Source organism: Theobroma umbraticum, unplaced genomic scaffold, assembly GCF_002168275.2.
Source record: "Theobroma umbraticum cultivar Fairchild unplaced genomic scaffold, ASM216827v3 scaffold_50.0, whole genome shotgun sequence".
Lineage (NCBI taxonomy): Eukaryota > Viridiplantae > Streptophyta > Magnoliopsida > Malvales > Malvaceae > Theobroma > Theobroma umbraticum.
The window spans coordinates 2,278,742-2,294,921 of NW_018397261.1; the positions used below are offsets into that span (position 1 = coordinate 2,278,742).

The window sequence follows — 16,180 nt, forward strand, 5'->3', positions numbered from 1 at the left end:
TCATGATTTTTCATCAATAGCTCATTATTTTCCTTAGCCACAAGGAGACATGAAATCAGTTCAGAGTATTTCTTAAAGCCTTTTCATGATATTGTTGCTGCAGGAGCACATTTGAGGTGTGAAAGTAGAAAATGTTTTTCCTAACAAATCAGCATCAATCACCTTTTCTCCACACAATTTTAATTTATAACTAATTCTATATAATGCTTAGTTATACTCACTTACAGTTTTAAAATCTTGCAATTACAAATGCATCCAATCATAAAGAGCTTTTGGCAGAATTATTGTTTTCTGGTAGTTATATCTTTCTTTTAGATTTTTTCAAAGATCGACGGGATTTTTTATTGTGAGATACTCAATTTTTAATCATTCATAAAGATGGTGGCAAAGGAAAATCATTGCTTTTGCCTTATCTTGATTGGATGCTTCATTTTCTTCTTTGATTGTGTCTCCAAGACCCATAGCATCTAAATGGATTTCAGTATCTAGACTTCAAGATAGATAGTTCTTACCAGTAATATCAAGAGCCACAAATTCAAGCTTTGTAAGATTTGACATTGTGATAGCTTAAAAGAAGAACGTATATGTTAGTATTACAATATATCGTAATTGGCAAGCAAAATAATTAATTGGCTGATGAAAAATACTAAATATAAAATTGAAAATTGATTTATTAGAAATTGGTAAAATTTTGGCAAAATAATAAAATGACAATAAATAAAGATTACCTGAAGAAAAATTGAACTTCGACTTTGTGAAGCTTGCGGGTGAGAAATTACAAGATCGTCGACTTTGTGAAGCTTGAGGGTGAGAGATTAGGGTGAGAGATTAGAGGATCGTGCTGATAACGTGTTATGAAAAATTAACTTTATAAGAACAAATAAAAATAACTTGAAAGAATACTTAAAAAGAAGAAAGAAAGTATTTAGGGGAGAGAAGAAATTTTATTGAAGTGTGTATACAAATAAACTAAAAGGGACCTATTTATAGGTAAAAAACCCCTTTACAAGATAAGGATAACACTTAGAAATTAGAGGAATTATATCTTAATCTAATCTGATTTAGATCAAATCTAGATATAGATAACATAAATGGATATTCACAAAATATTCATAACATGTCTTTATTTTGCAAAAAATAAAACATTATTTTTTTAGGTTTTGGGTCTTTTTTTCAAAAATAAAATTTAAATTTTTTATTAAAAAAAGAAAAATAATTTTTTTAAAATTTTTGATATTTTTATTTTTTAAAAGGAAAAAAAGAATATAATTTTTAAATTTTAAATTTTAAAAAAATATTTTTAAACAAATAAAATTATGTCACATGTGATAGCACAAAGAATGGCCTAATGTCATGCATCGAGACTTTAGCTTAATTCCATGCAACCTTAAGTACATAAAGTTTGTCTTTGAGCCCCATTACATCGATCCTATTCCTATCGAAGCATGTTCTCAAACTTGGTGTGTCTTACAAATCCCCCATTATCTATCTATAATTTGTATTCCAATTTAAATCCTAATCAAATCTATATTTAAATTCAAATATAAATCAATGACATTAACACTTATTTTATATGTGATGTGTTTTAATTGATTGATAAAATTTTTTAATAGAATTAAACGTTGTTTCATAGAAATAAAACTAAATAAATATTCAAATATCATATTAGATATTTTATTAACCTATGAATATCAGCACCTGAGTATTTAGTACATTGGTTAATGCATGATCTCGCTATTTAAAAAAATAAGATTCGAATCCATTTCTCCTATTATTAAAAAAAAAAAAAACCTATAAATACCAAATGTGGCATTATCCCTTGATGAAATTAATTTCTCTTCCTCTCAAGAAGTGTGATGCTAAGAGCGGTAGGGGTGCTGTTGACGTTGTGATTCTTCATAATTTTGAACTAAAGTTGGTCGCCGGTGTTGCCAAACCAGTTGAGATTGACAGTGATGTAGCTGCTGGGGCAATGGCTTCCAGTACTGCAAGAGACAAATTTGTCATTGGCTGGTATGGGTGCAGATTGGGTTAGTAGGGGATGGGCCTGTTACAGTTACTAATTGTGAATTTTAGCTAACACTCGTGTTACATTGTAAATTGGGGCTGAAGCCATATACACCATTAATCAATCAAATCATCTCATTAATTTTGATATATTAAAGTATGTTAGTTTTCTAAGAAGTTAGTTGAGTCATGGCGCTCCAAGGTGGTTAGCAAAGTTGGTTATTACTATAGATAAAAGAGAGAAACAAGTGCCTATAGCTATGCCGGGCCCTTCAAAATTCCCTCTCAATCCCTATCCGCTAGCATCCAACATTCTCTCTCTCCCATCTCTGCCTGTCTGCAACTCCCCGTCGGTTTTTCCAGGTGTGTTGTTTCTTGTTTTTTTGTTTCTCTGTTGGTGCATGCGAAATCGAAGAGGGTAGGTTACATCTTTGGTGGATGGATCAAAAGTTTTCATTGGGATTTGAAGGGTGTTGGTTTTTAAGTAAGTTCCTATTTGGTTTGTTTGATCTCATTTTGTCATTCCTTTCCATCTCTTTTGTTTTTTATATTTGATTTATGATCTTGCTTGTTTCTTAATGTGAATTTGAATATATGCGCGAAGAATCATGGCATGCGCATTTCCATTACCATACCCCAAAACTTTATCTGCAAGGAAGAAACTTTTGTAAAGGACTGTGAATTCTTCAATAATTATTTATGAGTTTGGATTAATGGTTAAGCAGTGAATTTGTTCAGAGATTAATTACCAAGCACATTCACTTGTTTCTGATTTAAAGGAAAGCAATGCTTGAAAGAGGCAAGCCAGGTTTCAATTGTAGGTAGCCTAAGGTGTCGTGTTTGAAACTATCCAGAAATTTTGCAAGTTTCTTCCTGCCCGGAATATTTTTGTACTTCTGCCCGATTAAAACGTTTATCTTTGTACATGTAAGTGGATAGAAATGGAAGTCTCATTTTGTTTCTTACTTAATGCAGCATGAACTCCTGGGTCTTGAGATGGTATAGGACTAGAGAGTACATATATCAGGCATTTCAGTTATGGAATCGGGACATGATACTGGGAGCGATTTAAAGACGCACCAAGTAGCTAGTCCTAGTGAAAATAGTCATGCTACTGCAGCCAAAAAGTCAAGACCCCCCTCTCATTCATCTTCCTCATCTTCATCTGGTGAAGCCATCCGGTTGGGTTCAACTGGAACCAGTACATCGAATGCAGGTGTTCACACCCCCCTTAGGGATGAACAAGCTGAAGAAGATATTCCAGTTAGCTCTATGCCCGACAGCGGACAATCCAGTGATGGCTCAGCCGCTCCAATTCCTCCACCACTGCCCACGGAGCGACCTGCTGGAGGCTCCCCTTCCGAAGCTTCGGATAGGATTCCATCTTATGTCTTTGCTAGGACTAAATCTTCAGGCCCAATGGAATGGAGTGTTGCTTCCAACGAATCATTATTTAGCATTCACATGGGGAACATGAGTTTCACTAGGGACCAATTAAGTTGGATGTCTAAATCTGGTGAGCTTGGATGCATCAATGATCCCACCATTTCTGGTCCATTGCTTGACGTCCCAAGTAGCCAGACACCACCCAGAAAATCAACAGAAATTGCCAAGAAAAGCGGTACCTTGGATGATGGGTATGGTGTGAGCGAAGCAGCAGCAGCAGAAACAATGAGGGAGGTTCTGAGGGAGAAAGAATCTCAGCGCGACGAAAACATTGCCAAGGAATCACCTCGTTCCCGTAGTTTGTCTCAGCATTCAGATACAAGTGTCAAATCTTTTGCCTTCCCTATGTAAGCTTCATTTATCTCACCTCTCAAACTAAATAAGGTAAACTGAAAGCAATCAATCTACATCTCACTTACCTGCTAGTATTTAATCCAAGTGAATTCTTTTGGCAATGCTAAGCCCTGTCCTTGACTACTTGTTTCTCTAGCAATTTCTGAAACGTAGCCTATTAGACAATCTTGTAGATCCCTTACATCCTCACTAATTTATTGTGGTTAATTTATTTGAACCTTTTGACTGCTTGGTGTCGTGGTGGTTAGTAACGGGCTGGTTTTCTTTTCTTTTTTCTTATAATGAAGATTGACAGGTGACGGAGGTAAAAGTGGTTCATTCAGACCAAATACAAAGAATAAAAAGCAACTGTCACGGCCCTCCACCCCTAAAACAACTCCACAGACCCCTCCAGAAACCCCAAAGCCACAGACCCCTAAGCCAGAGACACCTAAAGAAACCCGAAATGCGGGTCTAAGAAGATGGTTCTCTTGCTTCTCTTGTTGCCCATCCTGTTCTTGATCAGGGGCACTGAGATGATTCAACGGGTATAGTTTGGGGTTAAAGCACCAGGGTTCCTTTGACTCCTGCTATAAGTTTGGGCTACTTTTAACTTTCTTTTGTGTAGCATTGCAGTTTCTCTTCCCATGTTGGTTAGTTTAGTCCACAACTTGCGTTCTCCATTTTTTGTCAAAACATCAAGATACATTTTTGGTCTTTATTGGAGTTGGTTTTGTGAGGTGTTTTCAATCTTTTCAGCAGGCTACAAAAAAAACAAGGGTTAATGGAGGTGAATATCATAATAAATGATAATATAATATAATTTTTTTTTAAAAAATAATAAATGACATAAGAAGATGATAATTTTTTTTTTAAAAAATATACATTATTCTTGTTAAGTACTAAAGTTAAATTTGACTTTGGACTCTTAGAATTACATCTTGAACTGCAGAAAAACGTAACCTCTATGGGTCTAGTACCTATATCTGGGGATGTCTAGACACATGAACATGATTTCCCTTACTGCACAGTTAGTGCCTTCCTAGAGCATGTGTTTGTTGTCCAAAGCAAACTTTAATTACGGCACGAGATAAAACCAGTCCGGTAGAGGACGATATCTGTCCGTACGCATTTTTTCTTAAAAAATGCCGTCCAAGGTGCTGCATCCCCACTTAACCAGGCCTTACTTTTCATGTTACTAGAATTCGAACCGACAAATTTTATCAATTACATCTATTCAGATCATTAATAATATGATTTATCTAAAATTAAATTTTATAATAATTTTAATTTATATAATTTTTTTTAATATGTTCGCATGATATTATCTGAAAACTCATCAAAATCTCTTTTTATATAAAGTAATAAATTTTCAAACAAAATATGATGAAGCTCTACATTCAATGTATCCATTCTTAAAGTTCAATACCAGAATGACAATCCCTACTGAACTCTCATTTCATGCAGTGGAAGAATCCAATTTAAACCCTACCATCTAAAGCTCATATCCACATGAAAATCCTTTTTCTTCCAAATCCTAATTCAAGTCCAAAGCCAATATCATTCGTGAAATATATGCGGGTTTATTTATCCATGTAGCATAATTTTTTGAGTCACTTTGGATCCATAAGTTTACTTGACTATGTCTCGTGTGAGTATTGAATTTTCAAAATGCTTCTCTGATGGTATGTACTTTTGCAAAATTTGAGTCTCTAACATCAATTGATTTTGAAGATTTAATTTTAATTAAATCAATATAATTACGTAAAACATCGTCAATTTTCACCTTATTCACATTAAATTTTCCTCACCTTTTTGTGGAGCCAACCAAACAACATTCTATCTTGCAATTTCAGCTCTCCGAACCATTTTCACATTAGAAGGATTACAAAAAAAAAAAAACTTCTATCAATTTAGACAATTCAACTTTTTTAATTTTACTTATATTACAACACACGTAATTTGATGAGATTATACAATTATAGAATATTTTACTCGTTTCATTATAAAACAATCACATTGATCATGTAACCATCATCTCTAACACGTAAGAACGTTGAAGCATGAAAAAAGATTTTGAACTATTTAGTGAAATCCACTTAATATTTCATTAGAAATATCACATATTCTAAGGATATAAATCTATGATCAATTATAATTCGAGAATCTCTTTAGTTTGAGTTTTTGGTTACAAGAGATAAAATAAAAAGAAATGAATCATTGTAGAGCGAAGTAGGATAATAAAAAGCAAAAAGTTGTAGTTTGTTTTCGGATTTTCGTTTTACCAAAGAAGGGAAGAAGAAGGAGAGTGAAATTTCATAACAGATGCTCCTGGTGGTAATATCTGCTTCATTTAAGGGTAAAAGAGTAACTTCAATGATATTTGCGGCGAGGCAAATACGTTTGGCGGCAGCGCCAGGTTTGAAAAGCCAGAGGCCCAAAGGGAGAAAGAGTGAAATAGAAAAGCAAGGGAATAATTCCCGCTAAAAAATTATGATCAAACTCGTGGCGGGAAACTCACTTAAAAACACCAAAACTCCCTCCAAATTTCTTCGCTTCCAAAATAAAACGCTCTCTTTCTTAGATCCCTTCTTCCATTCTTCATTCGTAATATCCCCAGCATTACCCAGATACAAACAACAGCAACAACAAAAATTGAGAGAGAAATGGCGACATGGGTAAGCCGAGATGCGATATCGACGATATTGGCCAACCCATCTCCGGATTCTGCCTCAGGTCTCCCTGAGATCATCGTCCAGGTCTTGGATCTCAAGCTCACCGGCAACCGTTACACGTATGCCTCTTTATATTTCTTAAATCTACTTCTTTTCTTTTTTGTTACTTTTTGTTCTTATTTTACTTAATTAATAGGTAAATAAATTCTGGGTTTTTGGTTTTTTAGTTCAACTTGTTAATGCGTACCCTGATTTTCTTTTCTTCTTTTTTCCTGATTACTTCATAAGTTTGTCAGATGTGTGAAATGAAATGCGCTTTGAGCTCGTAAATCGATTTGTTTGTTTAAAAATTAACATTATGATTTTCTCGTCTGTTGTTCTTCGTGGGTCTGTTCAGCAACAAACAGAACAATAGTCCACATTTTTTTTCTCCTTTTTCTAATGATTAAGTATTATTTTGTTGAAATCTTTGATTGAAGGTTTAATGCAAGTGACGGGAAGATGAAAGTGAGAGCGATATTTCCATCAAATGTGTCATCTGAGATCACTTCAGGCAGTATCCAGAACAAGGGTCTTGTCAAAATTCTCGATTATACCGTCAATGACATCCCCAACAAGTCAGAAAAGTAACTACTAATTATCCTTACACTGTTTTTATTTTTTTTGGGGCAAAGATATAAGATATGGTTTCTTAAACTTAATGTTCAAAATCGGAAATGGGTTTCAGGTATTTAATTGTAACAAAATGCGAGGCAGTATCCCCTGCACTTGATACAGAAATCAAGGCTGAAGTCAAAACTGAGGAATCTGGCATCGAATCAAAGAGGCCAAAGCTTGAAAATGAGGTTAAAACGGAAGGTGCCGGTATTATTTTGAAGCCGAAGCAAGAAGTGGTTTCTAAATCAGCTGCTCAAATTGTATATGAACAGCGTGAAAAGTAAGTTTCCTCTTGTTTTTCCCTTTTGAAGTTCAATCTACTTTGGTTATAGTGCGTTAGAGTTGGTTGATTTTTTGTGTTAATGTGTTGGATTTTTCTGAAATTCTCAGTATGGCTCCATCGGCCCGGATGGCAATGACAAGAAGGGTGCATCCCCTCGTTTCATTGAATCCTTACCAAGGAAATTGGACAATTAAAGTTCGTCTTACAAGCAAGGGAAATATGCGTACCTACAAGAATGCTAGAGGAGAAGGTTGTGTTTTCAATGTGGAGTTGACAGATGAAGATGTAAGCTGCTGTAACCTGTGTTTTTCTTATACTTGTTTGTGCTAAACCTTTTATCTTGTAGAAAGATTGGTTCTAATTGATTGAATGATTGATCTATTGCAGGGTACACAAATACAAGCCACAATGTTTAATGAAGCTGCTAGGAAGTTCTATGAAAAATTTCAACTGGGGAAAGTCTACTACATATCAAAAGGGACGCTGAAAGTTGCAAACAAGCAGTTTAAGACTGTGCAAAATGATTATGAAATGACGTTGAATGAGAGTTCTGTGGTGGAAGAGGCTGTTAATGAAGAAACGTTTATTCCTGAAACTAAATTCAACTTTATCCCTATTGATCAGTTGGGTCCTTATGTCAATGGAAGGGAACTTGTTGGTAAGGACTCTTTCCCATAATTTATGGACAAGTGTAAATTAGTCTTTTTTATGCTGTTCATGCTCACTTAGTCTTGCTTTTATTGCACTGAATTCCAGATATCATTGGGGTTGTTCAAAGTGTTACTTCTGTATCAAATATTAAAAGGAAGATTGACAATGAGAATATCTCAAAGCGAGATATGACTGTTGCAGATGAGTCGTAAGTGACAACTTGTTCACTGTGTTTGTTTTGTCAGTATTATGGTTTATTGAAGCTGTGCATTTCTGGATGCCAGGAAGAAGACAGTGGTAGTTTCTCTGTGGAATGAGCTTGCAAATAATGTAGGCCAGGAATTGTTTGACATTGCCGATAAATCCCCTATAGTTGCAATTAAATCACTCAAAGTTAGTGATTTTCAAGGTATTCTAGTGTTGGAGTATGTGTTCTAAGAAATAATAGGCTAGAAATCTTACAATAAAATTAGTTATCCTGAATCTTGGTGTTAATATTTCAGGTGTATCTTTGTCAACATTGGGCAAAAGCTCAGTGTTGATTAATCCAGATATACCTGAAGCAAAGAAGTTGAGATCTTGGTAAGCTATTGTTGCAAAAAACCTAATGGTTTATTCCCTTTCAAGTAGCATTTTCACACACAGGCTTATTTCCGTGCAGGTATGATTCTGAGGGGAGAGGGAGTACCATGGCCTCTATTGGCTCAGGTTTAAGTCCTTCATCCAAGAGTGGAGCAAGGTCTATGTACACAGATAGGGTTCCCCTTTCTCATATTACTGGCAACCCATCTTTGGGTGAGGAAAAGGTAGTACTTTTACTCATTCACGCAAAAGAAGCATCTTTAAATTAAGTTGTGAATAACAAGAAGCTTTTTTTCCCTTCTTGGACTTGGCTGCCAGGATCATAGCATGCTATTCTGCTTTATTTAGAACAATTTGAGAAAAGCAATATAAATGATTGGTGTGTTTTAATCTGTAAAAGATGTGAGGTAGTTATTGCTGTTGCAATCGATTTTAGTGTCATATTTATGATGCTGCATTAGATTTCATTGATGAATACCAGTGACTTCAAATTGTAAATAAAATCAGTCTTGATGATCAAATTTCTTTCTTGTCCAGCCTGCATTTTTCAGCATTAAAGCATTTATCAGCTTGATCAGGCCTGAACAGGCAATGTGGTACCATGCTTGCAAATCTTGCAACAAGAAAGTAACTGAAGCTGTTGGATCTGGTTATTGGTGTGAAGGATGCCAGAAAAATGATGAAGAATGCAGTTTAAGGTGAAAGATTTGGAAATTTTAAGTAATTATAAGTTGCATGGTTTATAGAGTTCAAGTTAGCTGACAAATTTCTAATAATTTCTGCATTTCTTAGATACATAATGGTGTCGAAGATCTCTGATGCAAGTGGTGAAGCTTGGGTTTCTGCCTTCAATGAAGAAGCAGAGAGGATTGTTGGATGCCCTGCTGATGAGCTTGATAAACTAAAATCCAAGGTAAAGTATTGCTCTGCTGATGAGTTAGATGTATACGTGCATGCATGTAAGATGTAGAATATTGTCTCGCCGCTCCTCATGATGTTTCCAATTTAGGAAGGAGAAATGAATGCATACCAACAAAAGTTGAAGGAAGCTACTTGGGTTCCTCATCTTTTTCGAGTCAGCGTTACTCAGAATGAGTATAACAATGAGAAGAGGCAAAGGATAACAGTCAGGGCTGTTGCTCCTATCGACTTTGCTGAGGAGTCCAGATTTTTGCTTGAAGAGATCAAGAGGATGAGAAATTCTCAGTAGTTATATTCTGTTTTTAAAGAATGATCTAGGCAACGTAATGTGAATTCACTCCATGGATTAAGATTTCAGTTTTTGTTTGTAAATGACGGATTAAGGGGTTATAACTAATTTAGATTGTGACTTCATTCTAACCCATGTTTGTAATATGCTTTTTAGCTAACCGTTTAGAAATTTTTTGTTGCATTGCTCTGTTCAGAGTCCTCTTGCATTTTCCTATTATCTGTTGGCTCTTTAGAAAATTGAAGTACAACCAAGTCCATTTCATTTCCAGAAAGACTTTGATTATTGATAAATAAACAAGTTTCTTTTTGTTCAAAAACATTGTCTCTCACCCATGATACCATTCACCTTCCATGGAAGTCATCTGGGGCTCATCAGCTTCTCTGGGTAAAAGACCCTTTAAAGAGAAAGGGGGTCCTGCTTTATTCCAACGACATGGATTGCAACATTGTAAAGCTACATTGACCTTTGTAACTTCCATGTACAGGACTCAGCTTTTGATTGTTTTCAACTTATTTTGCTTCACCTTTTACAGCCCCGTTGATCTACCTCTAAAGATGTGCAAGTTTGAAATGTTAACTGTTTAGGTTCTGGTTAATCCCACATGAATTTCAAGATTTTCCCTGGGCTCACATAATAATTAAAATGGCGAAAACAGCAAAACTTGAGTGAAAGATTACTAAACACACATTCGAGGGGTGGAATTTGGCTATCAGATGACCTGAAACAAAGATGCTAATTATTCCCAACACGATGGACAATCCCTGAAATCACCTTCATTGAAGGAATTCCCATATTTTTTGCATACAAGCTGTACTTAGGATGACGCAGATATGATACAATCTATTGTCTTACCCATTTTTATATGAAGCAATCAGCAACTCAATTTTGTCCTATGGTACAATCTATTGTCTTACCCATTTTTGTATGAAGCAATCAACAACTCAATTTTGTCCAATAATTTAGATGCCCTACCCTTATCGCTGCCATCATTTTGAGAGAGAGGAGAGGTCCACTCCTGAAACTTGTGGAGGCTACCTGTGAAGTCTGTAAAAAGTCCATCAACTCCGATCTTGTTTAACCAGTAATCATATTCCTGGTATGGGTCTTGATGGAAGTCGAAGTGTAAGAACACGTTTTCATCCCTATAAGTGTATGGATGCACCTGTATCAAAACCAACATTGCACATCACTGCCATTTTACACATCCAACAATCGGAAAACCTATAGATAGGGATTACCTGTAGATTATGGGCGTGTGCTCTGGCAACAAGATCTGTTGGTGTCTGCAAATAATTGTCTTTTATGGGAACCACCGTATCTTTCCAGGGTCCAATACCAACCACATATTCCTTAATGAAGTCAAGATAATCATCTGATGTAATTTCCCAATATGACTGCACAAAGTCAATCGAATTTTCTTCCATTAGAATTCTAAAAAATTCAAAAGAATTTAAATTAAGAAATAGTTGCATAGTGAAACAAGACAGTGAGGCAGCACTGCATTTAGCTTATGTTTTAATCTATAGGGCCATAGTTCTAAATGACACATAATTCACCGATATCTGTTATGTTTGAATTGAGAAAAGTTGACCGATCAGGGTGAAAAGTCCTTCCAATTGACCGTATACTCAGGTGGCAGGTATGTTTTAAGGAAAGAAATGGACAACATAATATGGAAACAATCTGATCCAGAAAAATTGAATGCTGGCGTACATCTTTGAAACACCAAACAGCTTTATCACAATTTAAACTTTTTGTCTCTTTTCTGGAAGTAGAATTGAAATGATTGCATAACTTATGAACTTTATTATAGATGGCTGTCTTATGAGCATTCTATAAAGACTAAAAGGGAAAGACAGAAGGGTGCATTTTGCACAAACCTGATTAGTGTCCTGAGTTGGAATTGTAACATCATCAATCAAGAAGATTTTTGGCGAGTCTGTCAGATTTGATATGTACACAAGAGAAGTAGGGGCAAAGGACTGGATAAATAGAGGTTGTTTGAACCAATCTTTTGACATATATGAACCTCTATATCCATACTTCTTAAGTGTCTCCACAAACTTGTCCTCAAATCTCTTTCCATCGGGCCATTTTACCTGTCAAAGGCATTATGTTAAAATCATGGGAATCAATGTTGTTAGGAAATATAAATCAATAGACAGCTCACTGGATTGTAAAAAGATTCCCTACTTATCTTTTGTTTTACAAATCTGCATGGTAGTTTCACAAGGTTTTCTAATGGAAAATGGGAGAATACAGAACAAATGTAACTAATGGAGTTTTAATGTAAATTTCTTTTTCAAACAGTTCAAACTATATCAACAGTCACTGACCTCCCAAAATAGAATTAGAATTATGATCAAAAGAGAGAAGTTCTTTAGCTTTTTCACTAACACAGTTAATGCCACAGCCCGAGGGATGTCAGAGGTATTATAGAAATCATCTGAAGTGGGTTCTGAAACATATATTTTTTGGAGAGAAGAAAGAAAAGCAGTCCACTCTGTTTGAACTCAATCAGTTATGGTGCAACCACATTCTTCTCTGGATGGCCATCTTTAGTAATAGCTTACGGAAAAAACTTTTTTTTTTTTTTTTGAAAGTTAGAGTTCATTCATAAATAAAGGAAGTCCATATACAAACAGATGAGGGTCAAAAACTGGAAAGAGCACTTGTCTTGACCCTCTGATGACAAACTGGTAGACAGAAATACCAGACAAAGAAACCTTGCCCTTTAAACCATTCATCCTAGCATTTACGTATAACCCTTTAGCCAACACATCCCCACCAGCCCAAAATATAAAACCAAAGAAGAAGTCAGTAAGACAAGGAAACGCAACCAGCATGCCTACTTACTCTCTGGTTGATAAACACTGGATTTTTAATCTCAGGATAGATTCCGACAACTCTTGGTGCATCCAGTGCAATTGAAATGAACTCTTCAAAAGTAATAATCGGAAACTTTCCTGAGGAATACACAACAAAGAAAATTGTTGAATCCAGTCAAATCAGCCTGAAAGGTGACAGGTGTCTTTCATAATTCTAGAATACAAATGCTATAAAGTTGGCAATGAACGAGATAGATCAATGAAATCAGCAAAATTCTTAGCAATTTAACTAGATGATATGAAGTTGTGGAGACTCAACCTTGTGTAAATTATGAAACCTTGCAAAAACAGTCAGCTAATGAAAGTGGTCAGCTAGCTCCATATTGCATTATCTAATGGTTCCTGACATTTTAGTCTTACTTTTCTGTTTTTTGGTTTTTTCCCTCTTTTCAGACAGTATGCTTAGATTTGTGCACGCAAACTCCATCAAGGAAAATTCAGGATTTCATGTTACTTTCACCATGGAACTCAGCAAATACAAAGGATGGCAAAGAGCAGATAATGATGCGATATATTAGAGCTGGGAATTTGAATAAATCCAAACATATAGAAATCAAAGAGGAACTAACCATTATACTGTTGATCCCGAAATACGTATCTTTGCTTCACCCGTAACTTCTTTAATTCTTCTAGAGTGAAGTCAACTGCATATAAGAATATTTTGGTATTTTCAGTTAGATCCCTGTCATAGAAGCATACTAGTTGGAAGTTCCATTAAGGCATCTAAGATTACAAGGTTACAGCATACATAAACACAAAAGAGTACAAATTCACAATTTGCAGAGTGCATATGGAGCAAGACTAATCATTGTGCACATTCACAGGATTTGAACATCTTCATAGCACTATTATAAGCGGAAAAAGGGGGCAGAAAATTGTATGCTTCCTTACCAGTAAAAAAGCCTGTGGTGTTTACCCCTTGAACCTCATAGGTCCTTTTACGGTTTGCAAACTCTTTGTGTTTTGTGACATCAGTTGTCTCATCAAGGGTGACATCATGAAAACATATAAGAACACCATCTTTGGATGATAAGATATCCGTTTCTATAAAGTCTGCACCTTCTTTGATAGCTCTCTGCAATAAGCAGTTTATGGTCAATGTACATATAACTTATGGTGATTTAAAAAACCTTTCATGATGTAACAAGTGAATTTTTCAATACCTAAAAGTGATTATGTAATCTAAGCATATAAATTTTCATGTTTGAGGGGGTAAAAGAAAAAAAATGGTAAATAACAAAAAAGGAAGAATAAATCTGCCCCCTAAGGTTTGTGTTTATTTCCCTAAGAATTTTCTTGAAACAGTTAAAAATCAAGTGACTAAAATATCCCATATTTCATTAAACTAATATTAATAATAAAATAAAATCTAAAAAAACTTGAAAATAAAATTAATGATGTTAAGTAGAAAAGTTACGGAAATAAACCCAAGGTAGTTAAATGTAAAATTTTAAACCTCAAGGAGCAAATTTTGTTCTACCTCAAACCACAAGGTATTTTCAGTAATTTACATAAAATAAAAACTTCTATCATGATAATCAAAAATATAATTTCAAATTCAGACCCCATGATCCCCCCCCCCCTACCCCCCAATCAATCCACAAGAAGGAAAAAAAAAGAAAAAAAAAAAAAAGAAACTCCACAGCAGATAAATTAAGGAAGGAAAATCCCTTGTTTTTTTCTACAATTTTCCCTTATGCTCCAAGAAATTTAGCTTCAGCTACTAGTATAAGTCATTAACTTAAGTAATGTAAGCAAGATGTTACCAAATAATTCATTCCATTGCCCTATGCTGATGATTTACATGTCAAATAACAAACGGAAAGGGAAAAGCATACAGATTTGCCGAATGCGCGTACTCATACATACCATGTATGCAGCAGCAGTTTCTTCAGGGATCTCTCCATTTGAACCTCGATGTGCAATATTATATGGACGTGAGGTTTGGATGGGCTGTCTATTTTCATTGGATGTTTTACTAGGAAGGGGATAGATAGGCCTTGCAGCACATCCAGCGATAAGTGACAGAAACAAAAAAGGGGCAAAGCCTGCCATTTGTCACAATATCAAATGAGTCCAAATTATTTACTTAAGAAGGATATTTAATTCTTAATATAATAATCAAGCAATTGTGCACATATGAAAGAAATCTATGCAGCAAATAAGTAAACAAACTCATTAAAAGTACTTGTAAGAGATTCAAATAAGACTAAATAATGATACAAATCAAAAAAGTAATGGTAAGAGATTCAAATAAAACTAAATAAAATGTTCATTGAGCAAGGTCCCTGTAGCAACAAAGACTGAACATGAGCAACTCACTTGATAATTCATTAGAATAGGAAGAAAGACCGCCATAATCTAAAGAAGAAAAATCTGCTAGGTAGTTTTGATTTTGGAATATGTCATAGAACTGAAATTGAGGATGATTCTTATCTTTAGCTGATGGCTACATATCTCCTCTGCTAATCAGTTCTCAATCTGAATTTGGGGCAGTGGTTTGCTATATCAAGTGGCATTATAATAGATGACAACATAAAACCAGTAGAAGATGGAGAGACCACACATGCAAGCAGCAATACATTATATATAGTTACCCCATTTACAATCGTAAGGCTTTTGGCAATAATATTGAATTGTACCTCTCAATTATGTTTTAGGCAATAATATTGAATTGTAACTCTCAATTATGTTTTAAGTTGTCCATATGTATGCATCTTAATGGAAAACAGTAACACAAAATCAAAATGCTATAATCTCACGCCCTCATGCTCATCTTCTAAAAAACAAAAGGTGGAAAAATCATTTCCCATTATTTAGACAGGAAGAAGGGTTAAAAACGAAAATAGAACAGGTTATTGAATCAAAATTCTGTCTCAAACATCCAACAGGATATTAATGGAAAAAATACAATAGAAAACTTGAGAAAGAAAAACTCTTGCATGTAAATGAATAAATACAAAGACTAAGAATTAATCTAACTGAACATATTAAGCAATGAACTGAAAAACCCAGAAGAGAGAAGAAAAAGAATTCATCAAACAACGGCTGAAAGGATGCAATCTTAGCAGCACAAAAACCAGAAAAAGCAAAGCCTAGGAACAATACAATCAACAAAACAACATTAACCCAGAAAAGTTCAAGAAAATCCAACATAGTAAAAGATGGAAAAGTTTAAAAGCTTACATGTTGAAGTCATTACGTTTACCGTTAAACGGTCTATCCCTCAATGAGATGATCCCCTGCTCTGTTTAAATTTTGAAGTACTCGTGTTTTATCCCAAGTAATGGGTTCCTAAGTACGCAGTCATCTAATAATACACAGCAAGGTGTTTCCGGTTCCATTATATTATGTTATCTCATAGCATCCGGTGCCGTGGATCTACCTATAATCTGAGAATATTCCTTTTAAATGTATCTTTTTCAAAGTCCCATCTGATTATGAC

General features: G+C 34.9%; 3 protein-coding genes across 4 annotated transcripts; 2 read left to right on the forward strand and 1 right to left on the reverse strand.

The window, feature by feature from the left end:
• The first annotated feature begins 2,280 nt into the window (after nt 1–2,280).
• On the forward strand, nt 2,281–4,477 carry LOC110418533 (homeobox-like protein). Of its 2 annotated transcripts, none has more exons than XM_021431282.1 (3): nt 2,281–2,370; nt 2,983–3,800; nt 4,095–4,477. In XM_021431282.1, the coding sequence occupies exons 2-3, from the start codon at nt 3,046–3,048 to the stop codon at nt 4,306–4,308; spliced, it is 969 nt and encodes a 322-aa protein (XP_021286957.1). In that variant the 5' UTR covers nt 2,281–2,370; nt 2,983–3,045; the 3' UTR covers nt 4,309–4,477. The 2 variants fall into 2 exon arrangements, with proteins under 2 accessions (XP_021286957.1, XP_021286956.1); XM_021431281.1 differs by having other exon boundaries at nt 2,288–2,491.
• Nucleotides 4,478–6,353: 1,876 nt separating this feature from the next.
• Nucleotides 6,354–10,032, forward strand: RPA70B (RPA70-kDa subunit B). Its single transcript, XM_021431444.1, has 12 exons — nt 6,354–6,580; nt 6,941–7,087; nt 7,189–7,398; nt 7,509–7,686; nt 7,789–8,059; nt 8,158–8,260; nt 8,337–8,461; nt 8,556–8,634; nt 8,714–8,858; nt 9,172–9,332; nt 9,427–9,547; nt 9,644–10,032. The coding sequence occupies exons 1-12, from the start codon at nt 6,453–6,455 to the stop codon at nt 9,842–9,844; spliced, it is 1,869 nt and encodes a 622-aa protein (XP_021287119.1). The 5' UTR covers nt 6,354–6,452; the 3' UTR covers nt 9,845–10,032.
• Nucleotides 10,033–10,522: 490 nt separating this feature from the next.
• On the reverse strand, nt 10,523–16,070 carry GDPD6 (PLC-like phosphodiesterases superfamily protein). Its single transcript, XM_021431445.2, has 8 exons — nt 15,922–16,070; nt 14,605–14,783; nt 13,627–13,810; nt 13,305–13,379; nt 12,704–12,813; nt 11,728–11,946; nt 11,086–11,241; nt 10,523–11,009 (listed from the first exon to the last, which is right to left on the reverse strand). The coding sequence occupies exons 1-8, from the start codon at nt 15,932–15,934 to the stop codon at nt 10,758–10,760; spliced, it is 1,188 nt and encodes a 395-aa protein (XP_021287120.1). The 5' UTR covers nt 15,935–16,070; the 3' UTR covers nt 10,523–10,757.
• Between the last annotated feature and the right edge of the window lie 110 nt (nt 16,071–16,180).